This window comes from Natrix helvetica (genome assembly GCF_964273705.1).
Source record: "Natrix helvetica genome assembly, chromosome: 6".
NCBI lineage: Eukaryota > Metazoa > Chordata > Lepidosauria > Squamata > Natricidae > Natrix > Natrix helvetica.
In genome coordinates, this window is record NC_138553.1 from 57,452,727 (window position 1) to 57,468,279 (window position 15,553).

At 38.6% G+C, this 15,553-nt stretch overlaps 1 protein-coding gene across 7 annotated transcripts in view; it reads right to left on the minus strand.

Moving 5' to 3' along the window:
- Window positions 1–15,553, minus strand: part of NRCAM (neuronal cell adhesion molecule) — a 323,938-nt gene that overhangs the window by 98,298 nt on the left and 210,087 nt on the right. For 4 of the 7 annotated variants that reach the window (XM_081957440.1, XM_081957439.1, XM_081957437.1 and 1 more), the window contains 4 exons: window positions 4,452–4,622; window positions 3,398–3,454; window positions 1,330–1,441; window positions 714–898 (listed from right to left, as the gene is read on the minus strand). In XM_081957440.1, coding sequence (XP_081813566.1) covers window positions 714–898; window positions 1,330–1,441; window positions 3,398–3,454; window positions 4,452–4,622 — 525 coding nt within the window. The remainder of the gene's footprint in view (window positions 1–713; window positions 899–1,329; window positions 1,442–3,397; window positions 3,455–4,451; window positions 4,623–15,553) is intronic. The other 3 variants (XM_081957441.1, XM_081957438.1, XM_081957436.1) reach the window with 1 other exon arrangement.

The window sequence follows — 15,553 nt, forward strand, 5'->3', positions numbered from 1 at the left end:
ATATGATCTGGCCAAATTCTGACCATTGTAGTACTCCTGCAGTCACATGAATAAAATTTGAGCCCACTTGGGACTATCTGCATATACAACTGCCATTTGCCTACCAGCTGCTACCAGCTGCCCCTTCTACCTGGCCTTGCTCCTCACCACAGCTGTGCCTCCCACATTGTATGCCACTACTGAACCAGCTGGACTCTCTTTTGTGCCACCTTCTTTCACACCAGTACATCTGGGGGTTGTCTCTGCCATGGCCACGATCTCTGTTTGTGTATCAGCCAGCATCTTCATTTGCAGCTAGGACAAAAGAAGATGGCATGAAGGAAGGCTGTGCCAAGTATGTATTAATACATGTTGCAGCAATTAGCAGGACTAGGCAGCAGGGGCAGCTGGTGGGAGTAGATTGGCAGGCAGCTGAAAGGGCAGATATGTGAGGCAACTGGGGGAATTCAAGAGGAAGCAGTCTTTACCTAGTCCATCAGATTCAAATAGATTACATTTTACATATCTCATGTTTATTATGAATTATCAAAAAGAATGATAAGACACTAAGAAAATAAAAAGTTTCTATGAAGTTCTAATTAATCATATGCAACTTGGCCACTTTTATTTTTATTAAAGGATGTATTTCTGATCTGACATGAATGTGAATTCAGAAATGTTTACAGAATATACATGTTAACTTTTAAATGCTAAACAAGACAACATAATTTTACCTTTGACATTGACTGTAATAACATGATAAGCAGAACCCAAACGATTTGTTGCCATACATTTGTATTTTCCTGAATCAGCTTGAGAGACGTCTATAATTTTGAGAGTTTTATGAAAATTGTCAAAGAAAGTCCTGTTGACAGGAAGGTCACCACCCTCTTTGCTCCAGCGGATTAATGGTGTAGGTCTGATAGAAGAAAATATCATTAAGAACAGTTGAGATTACAATGTTTAAATAAAGTACATTTTGGCGTTTTTAATAACTAAACTAATTTAATAATGGTTTTAAATCCAAACATATAATCATTTATTCTATGTTTTGTAAAAGGTACTAAATACTTATTATATACTATTTAAATTTTATTGGCTCCATTGCCTGTATACTATGTGTTATCTTAATTGGACAAGGCTGAAAGGCAGTATTGCCACTTGCTATAATTTGATCAAGTATAATAAATATAATGGTATGTGGGAAAGACCTTGGGAGGCTGAGCAAAGAGATGCTGCCAGGGAAATGATCAGATAAAAGACAGCATAGCCCACATCTGTATAGTAGCTATCCACAGCTGTATAATAGTATCATTATACTTAATTTCCTTGATTAAAATGACAACTCACAATCCTTCTGCAATGCATTCCAGCATGAGAGTGTTTCCTCTTAGTTCAATTTTGCTACTTGCATTTCCAGCAGGTGTTAGAAGAATTGGCTGTCTTTCTGAATAAAATCTGACTAAAAGAAAAATATATATATATATCATTTAAATGGAAACAAAATTTACACTAAAACTAATTCTTTGTATCCAGTGCAATGCATGCTTGAATGTATCTATACATCCAGTTAATTATATAAAAAATAAGTGTTTTAGCTAGGGTTCTATGACTTGTTCAATTACCTAATCATTTTGCAAGAGATAATTTTGACAGAGATAAAGGTGTTGCTTTGTATATCAAAACCTTGCTTTTCCTATCATTTTTTTAAAATTACAAATTTGACCACAGATTGCAAAAGCAACTTTTCCTTGGAAAATTTATTATTTAACTCTAATATAAAAACTCTAGGCACTGCATTATAATGATGGGTAAACTTTTCCATGGAAAAACTTTGATTTTGAACTATATATTAATTTTAATTGTTATACAATTTAATTTAATTATCTTCCATGTATATTCAAACTCTTACTCTCATTAATGGGATTTTGAATAATTATAAGCAAAGAGGACATTAAGTCCTTATGTACAGTAGCTCAATGCAGCTTAGTTCCTGTGGTGGAATGTACTCTGGATTCCCAGGAAGGAGGGGCTGCAGTCCATAAGCAAAGAGGCAATGAAGCATGAAATATTTGGTTGGGAGGAAAACAGTAAGAGGGATGCTCCTGCCTAGCAATTTCCAGAGTATATCTATATTGAGGCAAATAGTTTCTTAGTTTGTCTTGGTTTCGGTCTATAAGTAAGGAACAATAAAGGAAACTATTCAGAAATAACTTCATATGTATTTCTTGGTTCCTAAGAGACTTGGCAGTTCCACAACTTCTCTTAAAAAAATACTAGAATTGTAATTTGATATAATTTTATTCTTTAGGGATTTCTAACATCTGCACATATTTAGTTCCTTAACCCAGGGATTACTTTTAATAATGGAATAAAGGTATAACCAGGGAGAAAGAAGTTATTAAAAATAGTATGTTCCAGAAATCCAGAGTGAGCAGGTTTGCCCTGCCCTGTATTTTGCATATGAGCTTTGTGCATTAAAAATAAATAAATTACCTACTGTTTTAAGGGGAAAAGGGAAAATTATCAAGCACTGTATTTAACAAAAGTTGCAAATCAACCAGTACAAAAATGTTCTAATTTAAATAATGTTTTATGAAAAAGTAGAAGACGAATAGATTTCTACATGTGTTTCTATTCCTTAAACAGTCATGGGCAATGGCAACTGAAAAGGAAACAAATTGCACTTGAAAGTAGGTAAAGTGAAGGGAGCCTATTATATCATACATACATACATACATATGTGTGTGGTGTGTGTAATATATCTATCCTATGGTCTAAATATATATTATATCTATATAAGCATAGCTTAACAAATATATTAAAAAGATGGTAATATAATAGACGTATTACAAGTGGGTTTGTCTTTTTATTTATTGCTTTTAAAAAACAACAAAAGTGGATATTTATAGAAAGAATAATAATCATAATGAGAACCATAGCTTTGCACCTTCATAAATGACTAGAATAAATAAATAAAGTATCACGTTAGAAGATAAATAATTTTAAATATGTAGCAAATATATTCATCTTAATGCAAATTATTAAATCGTTTAACAATACATTTAGTAAGTTATAAAACAGAACATGTAGGTTTTCATTGCTTTTTAACAAATTAATTATCATTTAGAATAAGTATGCACTATTGTGTAGTTCAAGGAATAATGAATCATCAGAAAAAAATATGAAAAGAAATATTGTTAGGTTGATTTTTGGGTCAAAATGAAACATGTTCTTCATGCAAATATTTTGCTGTTATTTCCTAATTATCTAAACTTAATAATATTATGTAAATTACTTAACATATCTCCAGTTCTAATGAGATCTACATTAATGTAGTATGAGCAAAACAGCCATGAATTAATGTTAGTTGACTAAATTCTATATGAATGGAATAATGTTCATCTCTAAAACTCACCACCATAAAAATCAGAGTCACTCATATTAGCAGTTAATGTTTCATTCAATGAATGCACTGAAACAAATAGAATATCATGAAGAATGCAGCGAACAAAATTAAATGTGGGGCTCAGAAATCAATCCTGTTATCACTATACCAATGCTTTTAACCTCAAGTACAAAGGAATTCAAGATAGAAAATAGGAAAAATGGGAAAACAATAGATCAAGGTAAATTGCAGAAAATATGATTTCAGCAACAGAGTGGTCAATGCCTGGAATGCTCTACCTGACTCTGTTGTTACATCCTCAACCCCCCATAACTTTAACAACCTGTCTAGTGTGGACCTCATCCCTTTCCTAAGAAGTCTGTAAGGGGGCGTGCATAAGCACACCAGCATGCCTATGGTCCCTGTCCTATTGTCCCTATTTATTTGTACCCATTTCCTGTGTTCATGTACACCTTTATACTTATACCTGTTATCTCGTATATGTTTGACAAGCTAAATAAATAAATTGTCGTCTTCTGGCTGAGGAGCATGTTTGATTCCTTCAGAGTTAGTTCCCCTATACTAGAAATTCCCAAATATTGAGGAAAATGCACCTGCCTCCAAGAAAGTTTCTCAAAGAGGTCAGGGCTGTAATTGGCACAAGTATGAAATAAAATTATTTTATCTTTCCAGGCTACAGAAGCTACAAGTTGCTCTTCTGATCTACAATTTGTTTTTTTTAAATGTGATTATCACATGAAACTTCACTTGCAAATAGGATCTGAATTGGTATGATACCTAAAAACATATTAAACTGTATTCAAATGAAACTTGAAATTTTGCTAAGCAGCTACTTAATCCTACTGATGTCAAAAGTAGTGAAACTATTTAAGAATAGCAACATGTACTGTGATAGTTGTAATAAAGATATATTGCAAATTATTTTGACTCCTTTCCAAATATTTCATTTCGATACGTTGCAAGAAGGTACAATTTTGCAAGAAAATGTTTTCTACTATACTAATATAAATTATATTTTGGCTAAATATAATGTCTACAAACCAATTTAGAAATTCATACCTACCTGGTTCAACTTTTAATGAAATAGGTTGCTTTTGTTGAATAGTTTGAGTGTGGTTAAATCTTGCATAACATATATAATCTTCACGGCTATCTTCTTGTATTATATTAGAAAAATAGAGATCTCCATTTAGACTTTGTGAAACTCTATTATTTTGAGGCAGCTTTTGAAAAGCTATAAAAATAAAAAATGAAACATCTAAAATGCCAAGTCACAATATATAATTATTTTAAGCATGTAAATTACCAACATTTTCTTCTGGCAAGACACTCCTGTTCTATAGCCACAATAAATCCAGTTCAACTTGAAGGGATTTTTAACTTTAAAATATATTTTTATTTTTTATTTTAAAAAATATTAAATTTTTAATAAATTTTACAATTATCACCCCTTCCCTCTTCCCACCCACCCTCCCCCCGACCTCCCAGAGCAGAGTACAGGGTATAAACAATTAACAACCATACGCTAACGTAAGCTAACTAATTTTAACATGTTACTATTCTTGTGCTTTAACTCCCCCTTTATTAAACTAACTTTGAATAAATTGTAATGTCCTTTATGCCTTCATTCATAAACTAACTGAAATTTTTTAGTCCGGGATTTGTTTTGAATATAGTCAATCCATCTTGTCCAGTCCAGCTTGTACTTCTCATCCGAATGATCTTTCAAATGCGCTGAAATTTTGGCCATCTCTGCTAAATTTGCTACTTTTAACGTCCATTCTTGGATAGTAGGCAACTCTTCCTTCTTCCAGTATTGCGCCACCAACAATCTTGCTGCCGTCGTTAGGTTCAAGATCAGATTAGTCTCTATAACAGTACAGTCTGGAACTATACCTAACAAAAACAACTGGGGTGTAAACTTTATCCTCTTTTTCAGCATATTTTGAATAACCCACCATATTTTTATCCAAAATGCTTTAACTTTTTTACAAGTCCACCAAATATGGTAGTATGTGGCATTAGCATAATCACATCTCCAACATTTAGATTGTAAATTCGGATACATACAGGCTAGCCTTTTTGGATCTAAATGCCATCTGTACAACATCTTGTAGAAATTCTCTCTCAAGTTCTGAGCTTGTGTAAATTTTACATTTCTTACCCAAATATCTTCCCATGTTTCCATCAGTATTGGTTCCTCGAAATTTTGTGCCCATTTTATCATACAATCTTTAACTAATTCTGTTTCTGAGTCTATTTCTATCAATACATTGTACAGCCTTTTTATATGCATTGGACCCTGATCCCTAATTTGTTTTATCAAGTTATCCTCACTTTGGATAATACCGAATTTCTGGTCTTTTTTCCATCTTGCCTGTAACTGACCATACTGGAACCAGGTATGAATTATCCTTTTGTCTCTTAATACATTCAAAGATTTCAGCTGCAGCGCATCTCTATCCATACTAAGGAGTTCTGCATATGTAGTTAGATCTTGTTTTTGTTCTATACTTATATTCTCTATAGCATGTCTAGGCACCCCCCCACATAGGTATTTTGTCATTTAACCTATATTGATATTTTTTCCAAACACGCAGTAAGGCATTCCTTAAAATATGACTTTTAAAGATCTTATCAACCTTCTTGTCATATATTAAGTAAGCATGCCAGCCATATACCAAATCATAACCCTCAATATTCAATATTCTATCCTCTGTTAGGTTGATCCAATCGCTAATTGTTGCTAAAACTGCTGCTTCATAGTATAATTTTAAGTTGGGCATTTTTAAGCCTCCTCTTTCACATATATCTTGCATTATTTTAAGTTTTACTCTCGGTTTCTTTCCTGCTGAAACAAAGTTGTTAATACCTTTCTGCCATTCTTCCAAATTTATGTCTTTTTAAAGTATTGGTATCATTTGAAAGAAGAATAGAAACTTGGGCAAAACATTCATTTTAACTGCTGCTATCCTTCCCAGCAAAGACAATTGTAATTTTTTTTCCATTTATTCAATTCTCTCTGTATTTTATGCCATAATGGTTCATAGTTGTACTTATATAATTTCCCATTTGAGGTTGTAATACAAATTCCTAAGTATTTAACCTTTTTTACTATCTCACATCCTGTTACTCCTTCTAATTCTTTTTTTTATTCGTAGTCATATTTTTGGCTATCATCTTTGTCTTCCCTAGATTTATTTTGAACCCAGATACTTGACCATATTGGTTAATTATATGCATTAGACGTATAATTGATTCCCCGGGCTGAGTTAAAGTTACAACCAAGTCATCCACAAATGCTCTCACTCTATATTCATAATGCCTAATCTTAATTCCTTGTAGTTCGTCAGACCCACATATTCTGTTCAATAACAATTCCAGGGTTAAGATAAACAATAATGGAGATAAGGGACACCCCTGTCTTGTTCCTTTTTCAATTTTAAAAGATTCTGTTAAGCCTCCATTAACTATAATTTGTGCTGTCTGTTTCTGGTATGTTGCTTTGATAGACTGCATGAAATGCTCTCCGAACTGCATCTTTTGTAATGCTTTTATTAAAAATTGCCAATTAACTTGGTCGAATGCTTTCTCCGCATCTAGGAAAAGAAGCACTGCCGCGACCTGGTTATACTTTCCCAAGTATTCCATTATATTAATAATTTGTCTTACATTGCTTTTCATTTGCCTTCCCTGTATAAAACCAGACTGGTCATTGTGAATTGTTTGTTGCGCAATTGGCATCAACCTATTTACCAATATTTTAGCAAAAATGTTGTAGTCTGTATTAAGTAATGAAATAGGCCTATAGTTTTTTGGCTGGGTAGGATCCTGTTCCTCTTTTGGAATCAATGAAATAAAAGCTGTTTTCCACGATGGCGGGACCCTGCCTTCCATTTGAATTTTATTAAATACTTCCCTAAGAGGTTCCATCATTTCTAGTTGTAACTTTTTATAATAAACCGCTGTCAGGCCATCTGTGCCAGGTGCTTTACCGACTTTTAACTGCTTAATTGCCAGGAGGATTTCCTCTACAGTTACAAGTTGATTCAATCTTCCCCTTTGCTCATCTGTAAGTTTAGGAATTTTCCCTCTTTCCAAATATCGGTCTATATCTGACCCTTGTATTTTGTCACCAGCATACAATCTGGTGTAAAATTCTAAAAAAGTCTTTTTAATCATATCCTGTTGAAAAACTTCCTTCCCTTTATATTCTACTTTCTCTATATTACGGGATCTTTGTTTTTTCCTTAACATATATGCTAGCCATCGACCTGGTTTATTGGCATTACAAAAAGTGTTATGTTTAGCATATAGTAAATTAGTGGCTATCTGGTCCGACATTAGCATATTGAACTGTCCTTGCAGTAGAGTAATTATCTCTTTTGTCTTCTTATCAACTGGTTTAGACATTAACTCCTGCTCTTTTTTTTAATCTCTTCCTCTAATTCCCTTTGTTTTTCCCTTTGTCTGCGCCTATAAACATTATTCAAATTTATTTAAATGCCTCTCATGTATGCTTTACTTGCATCCCAAACCATTTCCATTGATATCCCCTTATGCATATTAAAAGCAAAATATTCTTTCAATAGTTTTTTACATTCCGTAACATTTTTCTCATATCTAAATAAATTTTCATTTAATCTCCAAGACCTCCTGGGTCGGTCTCCATATTCAAGTCCCACCCAGACCGGGTTGTGATCTGTTAAAGTTCTCAGGCATAGTTTAGTCTTCTTTACCCTAGAAAAAAGATCATTTGTAATTAGTATAAAATCAATTCTAGAAAAGGATTGATGCCTATCGGAAAAAAAGGTAAAATCCAGTTCTTTAACATTCCGTTCTCTCCAGATATCCCTCAATTCAAAATCATCCATCATGTCAAAAAAGGATTTAGGTAATCTTGTTCGTATTTGTGTGTTTTGCAGAAGCCTCTTCTTCTCTTGAACGGGATCCAGTACTCCATTCCAATTGCCCAGTAAAACGCAGGATCTGTAGCCCCATTGTGTTAGTGTGGTGTGAAGCAACTTATAAATTTTTTCTTGTTGTTGATTGGGAGCATATATTCCTATTAAGAGTGTTTTCTTCTCTTCTATTAATAATTCAATTGCAATGTATCTACCTTGAGAATCTGCTTCAACTAATTCAGCTTTTAAATCTTTTCTTAAATATATAACTATTCCATTTTTCTTCTCCGGAGCAGATGCTACAAAGTGCGATCCCAGTCTTGCATTCACCAAGTGTTTCTGGTCCTTTAAATTGTTTCAAGTAGTGAAATATTTTTCTCCTTTTTTGTGGTGAGTTTAAACCGTTGACGTTCCATGTTAGAAATTTAGTTGTCATCTTTGGCACACTGAAGCTTTTTAAGAGCTTCCTGGAAATCTTGCTGGGACTTCACCTTCGGTCTAGCTCCTCCCACTGCTTCTGTGCTCATGCTTATGTCATCTTGAATTGCGATTTGGGCTTGTTGGGACATTAATTCTTGTTCTTTACGTTTGGTAGCCACGCGGGTTTGTCTCTGTTCCATAATTTCTTCTGTTTCCTGCAGTAAACTCACCACCCCAATTTGTTCCTGGTTATCTTGCTGCCTGGGATCCTCTGTCTTTTTTCTTTCTTTGGGACCTGGAGATGGAGGGCGTCCTGCCTTTAGTACCATACTATAGAAATCTTTTGCCTTCCAAACAGAATTGAGACGATGTCTTTCCCCCATGTAGTTCACCACCAATCCGGCTGGGGTCTCCCATCTGTATTGATTCTGGCACTTTCTAAGTTTGTCTACTAGAAATGCGTAATCGTTTCTAGATCTCAACATTTTGGGGGGGATTTCCTTCAGTACTATCACATCTTGACCTGCCACTTGTAATTTGTTTTTGTACGTTGCTTGCAATATTTCATTCCTAATTTTCCTGGTAACAAAATAAATTACGATATCTCTTGGCAGTTTTCTTTGTCTAGCAATCCATGAATTAACACGGTAAATTTTGTCCATTTGCCAGAGGCATTCGACCTTTGGCTCCCCAGTTAATTGGACAAGAGTGTCAACAAAAATCTCTCTTAAATCTTTTTGAGGATGTTCCTTCAACCCCCTTATCCTCAGGGCAAATTCCATTGTCCTGTATTGCATCATCGTAAGCTCCGCCTCTGACTTATCAATTTGTGCCTCCACAAGTTTGTTATCCAACTTTATATTAGCCTCATTAATTTCTTCCACCTTCTCATCAAGAGATGCCATGTAGCCAAATAATCCTTTAAGTGCCTCGACTATATCCTCCCTTATTTCTTGGTTACGTGTTTGGATTAAATCCTTAATATCAGATATTTCATCAGAGACATCTTTAAAGGCACTTGTAATTTTCCCCTCCAAGACAGCTGCCTGTTCTTTTAGTGCATTTTGTAAGTTATTTTGCAAAGCCTCCAGTGTCAGGGTTTGTGTCAGGGTTTGTGATTGTGTTTCCACCGGAGGTAATAAAGTTTGTAGCTTTGAAGTTTGCGCCGGTGAACTCCCCGCACTTTTTGAAATATTGAATTTAGTCTGCTTAGAGGCCATTTCAAAATATTTAGATCAGGCTTTCAGACAGCCAACTTATTCAGGCCAGAAAGTCCAACTACTCTTTGAAGTCTACCGGCCACACTAACAGGCACTTAACAAGTGCTAATCAGTTTCCCATTTCACTTTTGTTTTCAACACACCCTTTGTTCCTCCGGCACCATTTTTTTTTAAAGTTCCTTTTAAGTTTAAAGAAAGAGATATAATCTACGGAGTTAAGGCCAGTACTTGCAATTTTTTTGACCTCCTGGTTTGCTCAGCCAGCTTCTTATTCAGATGTAAAATAGACTTGAAGTTGCTGGTGTGGATGCTGCCTTTTTTCTGCAAATGCAGAAGCGCCCGTGATGAGGAGATCATCAGGCTTCCTGGGGAGCTTGCACCTTTCACGCCACAGAATTGTTTCTGGGGCTGCTGGGCGAACCTTCCCTCTGCCAAAATGCTCACCTCCCCCCCTTTTCCCGAGGGGGAGATTTTCAAACTGCTGGACAGCTGATTTATGCTATCCTAGCCACTTGTTACTCAAACACGGACTGGCATTCCCAAGGGAACGTCTTCCAAGGACAGCAGCGCCACCGGAAGTCCTAAAAAATATATTTTTCTTAACTGCAGTCAGGGGAAGCAGGGGAGGCAGAGCCTCACTGCTCTCATCATGAAAAAAAATTACTCTGGGAAGCCGCAAAAGTGGCTGGGAGAGGTGCGCAGCTTGGTTTAGCCTCCCTGGACATTGCAGCAGCAGCCCCAAGTGCTCCGATCTCACTATTTTTTGCATCGGGCGAGCCTGGGATCCTTGCAAGGGGAATGAGACCATGTGTGCAGGGGAAGGGGACCGCAGCTCGCACTGATCTGAGGCTGGCGCTGAGGAGCCTCCTACACACGTGGTCCCATTCCCCTGGCAAGAATCCCAGGCTCGCCCGATGCAAAAAAATGCCTAGGTAACATCATCAGTGGTAGAAGGAAATGGGGGTGGGGGGAAGGAGGAGAAAGGAGAAGTTTCTCTTCTCAGAAATGTCTTCCCAGTGGAGCTGTGGCAGCCTGCCTGTCCCTTTCTGACATTTCTGAGAAGAGAAACTTCTCCGGTCGGGCTGTGCCCGTGCGATCGGAGCAACCACACGGTTTGATGCTGTCACCAGCCTCACCAGCCATAAATCTCACCGCACATCATTGTAACTAATGTATTCCACAACTTCTATCACTATGGCAGTTTCAGAACTACGTATATTCTAGTTCATACTATGGTTTGTATAACTCAGGGGTGTCAAACTCAAGGCCCGTGGGGCCGCCCTGGAAACAACAAAGAACTGGCCTGCAGGATGGTATGGAACTTGGAAGATCTGTAGCCAAAATAACATTCCTTCTCAGAAAGTCAAGGTCGCTTCATCTCTGCACCTGGACAGATGTGGATGGGAGGAATCTTCATCCACGGCAGTGACTGATTGGACCATTTCATGGGCTTGTGGGTGTTGGGGCAGTGTCTTGAACTTTCAACTGGGTGGGGAAAACCTGGAAGCTTTCAGATTTGGGTTTTCATGTTTTGCTCGCCCTGCGCGCTCTTGGTGGGCTCCCCCCTGATTGGGGGGCACAGGGAGCCTTGTAGGGGCCCCTGCTGAGGGGGCGGCTAGCTGGGGGTCCTCTGCATCGGTGGCGGCCGCGGGGGTCTCCCTGCATTGCCCTAGGCACCAGGAGGCTAAAGGGGAGGCGCGAGGAGCTCTTACATTCCTGCGTACTTTCGCGTCGAGACAGCTGGCGAATTCGGCAATTGGAAGGCTGCAGCTGCAATGTGGTGAGGTGGAAATTCTCCCTGTTCCCTTTTCTGACTGTTAAAAAAAGGATTGCCAGCTTTTTAAAGCGTTCAATCTGTTCTAGGGAAGTGTGACTGGAGGGAGGGGGATTCCCCCCCCTTGGATAAGCGGCTTTGAACTGCTCTCTACCCCCGGAGGAGGGGGGAGAACTCTGGAATGAAATCACACTCTTAGCAAGCAGCAGATGAATACTCTGCTGCAATTGTGAAAATGAGGTGATGATCTGACTTTTTGAAAACTTTGAAAACTTTGAAAACTTTTGGTTTGTTGCCTTCTGATCCCGGTGCTGGCAAGGCAAGATGGCACACTTCCGCTGTCTTCATGCACTCTGAAATTTGACTCCACCCATGGAAATTGCTGGCATTTTGTCTTTGTCTCCGTGACACTCAGAGATATTTCTTGATATACTATATTCTGGACTTGGAACAATGGATTTTATTGTCTGGATTTGAACTATAGAAAAGGTCTTTTTTTGCCTGGACCGCCTGCCTCGTGATCTCTCTTGGCTATCCACTTTTACAGTTGCCTTTTCACTGTATTGACACAGACATCTCTGAGCTCTCTTTACCAAAATGGCACCAAAAAGACCACCACCTGGGAAACCAGGCTTTGCTGGTTCTGCCCCAACATCCTAAACATCCAGCCCCAGTGGGCAACAGACATTAACATCTCTGTTACAGCCCAAGGCCCCAGAGGAGGACTTAAGCCAACAGATGCTCCAAAAGATCTTAAAGGGGCAGGAGGAACTGAAGAATCAACTGAAAGAAATGAACAAACAGCTCAGAGAAAACCAAAACCGAACGGCTCAAAATACGCAAAGACTGGAAGTTTTGGAGGAGGCCGAGATGAGGGGGGAGGTGAGGGGGGTCCAGAGAGGAAACCAAGAACTTGAGAACCATCAGATAAAAATGGAGTTTGAAAGGATGACTTTTTTCCTTAGATTTCAAAATGTAATTGAGGCTGATGATGAAGATTTGAGGGAAATTATGACAAAGCTATTGGCTGAATATATTAAAAAAGACAGACAACAGTTGGGATAGGATATTGACCTGGTCTATAGAGTCAATTCAGCTTATGCTAGAACACACAATGTTCCAAGGGAGGTTCACATTAAATTTCTTAGAAAGACTACACGAGATGAGATTCTGAGTGCACAAAGGGGGCAAGTGTTAAAATACAAGGATAGAGAGATAGTCATCCTGAAACAAATCCCAAAGAAAGTCAGAGATAAAAGAAAAAAATATTCGCTTTTAGCGAAGAAACTATACCAGAAAGGGGTTTGGTTTCGGTGGCTTCTGCCAGAAGGTATGCTGATATTCTGGGAGGACACTAGAGTTAGAATTAATACAACTATGGAGGCCGAGGCCTTCATGGAAAAAAACAAAGTGCTCCTAGACAAAACTGATGATACCACATGGGATACACAAGACACGGGAGGTGCCGGAGCCTTGCTGGTGGGGGGAGAAGAGGCAACACTGAGAAAACTTAGATCACAAAAGTGAATTAGAAAAATAATGCAATTGCTAAAACAGAGAATTTTTTCTGTTTGATATAAAATAGATTGAAATTACTTGAAGACATAAGGTAAAAATATGCTGTCAAAATACTGCTAAGTAGTAATTATCTAATGGATTAATAAGTGAAAGTTATGAGAATTGGGGGGAGTGCCATTTCCTGCATAATGTAGCTGTCAAAATTTGTAACTTTATCCATTATCCCCTTTCCTGAAACTTTTTGTAAAACTAATAAAAATTTCTGTTAAAAAAAAAAAAACCTCTCTGGGCTGCCTCGGCTAGCAAATATCTAGCAGAGGGGTGGAAATGGATCCAGGGAAGGTTAAAGCAGTTCTCGACTGGCAACCCCCGCACACTCACAGGCAACTTTAAAGCTTTTGGGGGTTTGCCAACTTTTATAGACAGTTTATCCCAGCATTTGCAGAAGTCACGCTGTCCTTAACAGAATTGCTGAAAATGAGGTCCCCTCCAACAAAGCAAAAACCAACTCAACCTCTTGCTTGGACAATGGATTGCCAAAAAGCCTTCAAAAAGTTGAAGAGACTCTCTGCCCAGGAACCGATCCAGCAGCATCCCGATCCAGAGTGGCCATTCTTTATCCAAGCCAATGCAAGTGATGTAGCAATAACGGCAGTACTACTGCAACAAAACCCAAAAGGACAACTCCTGCCATGCGCTTATATCAGGGGTGAAATTCAGCAGGTTCTGACAGGTTCTGGAGAACCGGTAGTGGAAATTTAGAGTAGTTCAGAGAATCGGCAAATACCACCTCTGGATGGCCCCAGAGTGGGGTGGGAATGGAGATTTTGCAATATTCTTCCCCTGCCATGCCCACAGAACCGGTAGTAAAAAAAATTGAATTTCTCCACTGGCTTACGTGTCATAGAAACTCACAGATGCTGAGAGGAGATGGGCAATTTGGGAGAAGGAGGCCTAAGCGATCAGGTGGGCCCTTCTTTCATGGAGACATTTCCTGGAGGAGGGGAAAGTGCCTTTGGAGGTGTGGGCTGATCACAAAAACCTCAAGGCCCTAATGATCCCTAGGAAGTTAGCTCCCAAACATGTCCACTGGGCACAATACTTCAGATGGTTCAATTTTGAATTGAAGTACATCCCAGCAGGAAAAAACCTGCTAGTTGATGCCTTGTCAAGAAAACCGCAGTTTGACAGCTGCCAGGAAGAAGCAGCCGACACAATCCTTCCTCTCTCACAACCAGCAACACCACCCGGGCCCTGTGTTAAAGAATGCACTACCAGCCGACCCCTGGCTAATGGACAATAAAGACATATTGACTATGATGTAGGGACTAGCTTGGAAAAGATCCAAGCTATATGTCCCCATGAGCTTGAGACTAGAGGTGCTTCAGCGCAGCCACAACTTGAAGCTAGGTGGTCACTTTGGATTCTTGAAATCCCTACACCCCACTAGAAGACAGTTTTGGTGGCCAAAGATGAAAGCAGACTTGGAGGATTATGTAAGGAGCTCTACCACCTGTGGAGCCATGAAAATGAGACCAGGGAAATCCCCTGGCCTCCTCCAACAGGTAGCAAGCATCAGCAGGCCTTGGGAAGAAATAGCAATGGATTTTATAATTGAACTCCCAGAGAGTGGGGAGAACACAATCATTTGGACAGTGGTTGACTTATTTTCCAAACAAAGCACATTTCATTGCTTGCTCCATACTGCTGTCTGCGAAGAAGTTAACTAAGCTCTTCATCAAACACATCTACCGGCTGCACGGAATTCCCTGCCAAATCATCTCAGATCGAGGGGTCCAGTTCACAGTCAAATTTTGGAGAGTTCCTGAGATCCATCAGATCTACACAAGGACTTAGCTCGGCTTTTCATCTGAGTACTAACGGAGCTACGGAGAGAACTAACACCATGGTGGAACAATATATACGAGCTATGTGGATTACCAGCAAGAGAACTGGGCAGACTTATTGCTGTTTGCAGAAGTGGCTTACAATAATGCAATACAGAACTGACCCCCTTCCTAGTTACTAGCAGCATGGAGTTCATCCCCATGCCAAAACTACCCCGGGAGCCCCCCTCAATGACTTTGATGGAGTGGATGGAATCTTTGAGGAGGGGCTGGGAGAATATGAAAAAAACAGTAGCAGATGCTACTGATCAGTGACGTGCGGTGAGGTTTATGACTGGTGAGGCACTGACACAGTGCTGAGTTTCAAATATTTTTAGACTTGTGGACTTCAACTCCCAGAATTCCACAGCCAGGCATGCTCAGTTCCAATTTAAAGTGACAGCATTTGTTTTTCTCCTTTGCTCCTTCTTTCTTTTTCTTTT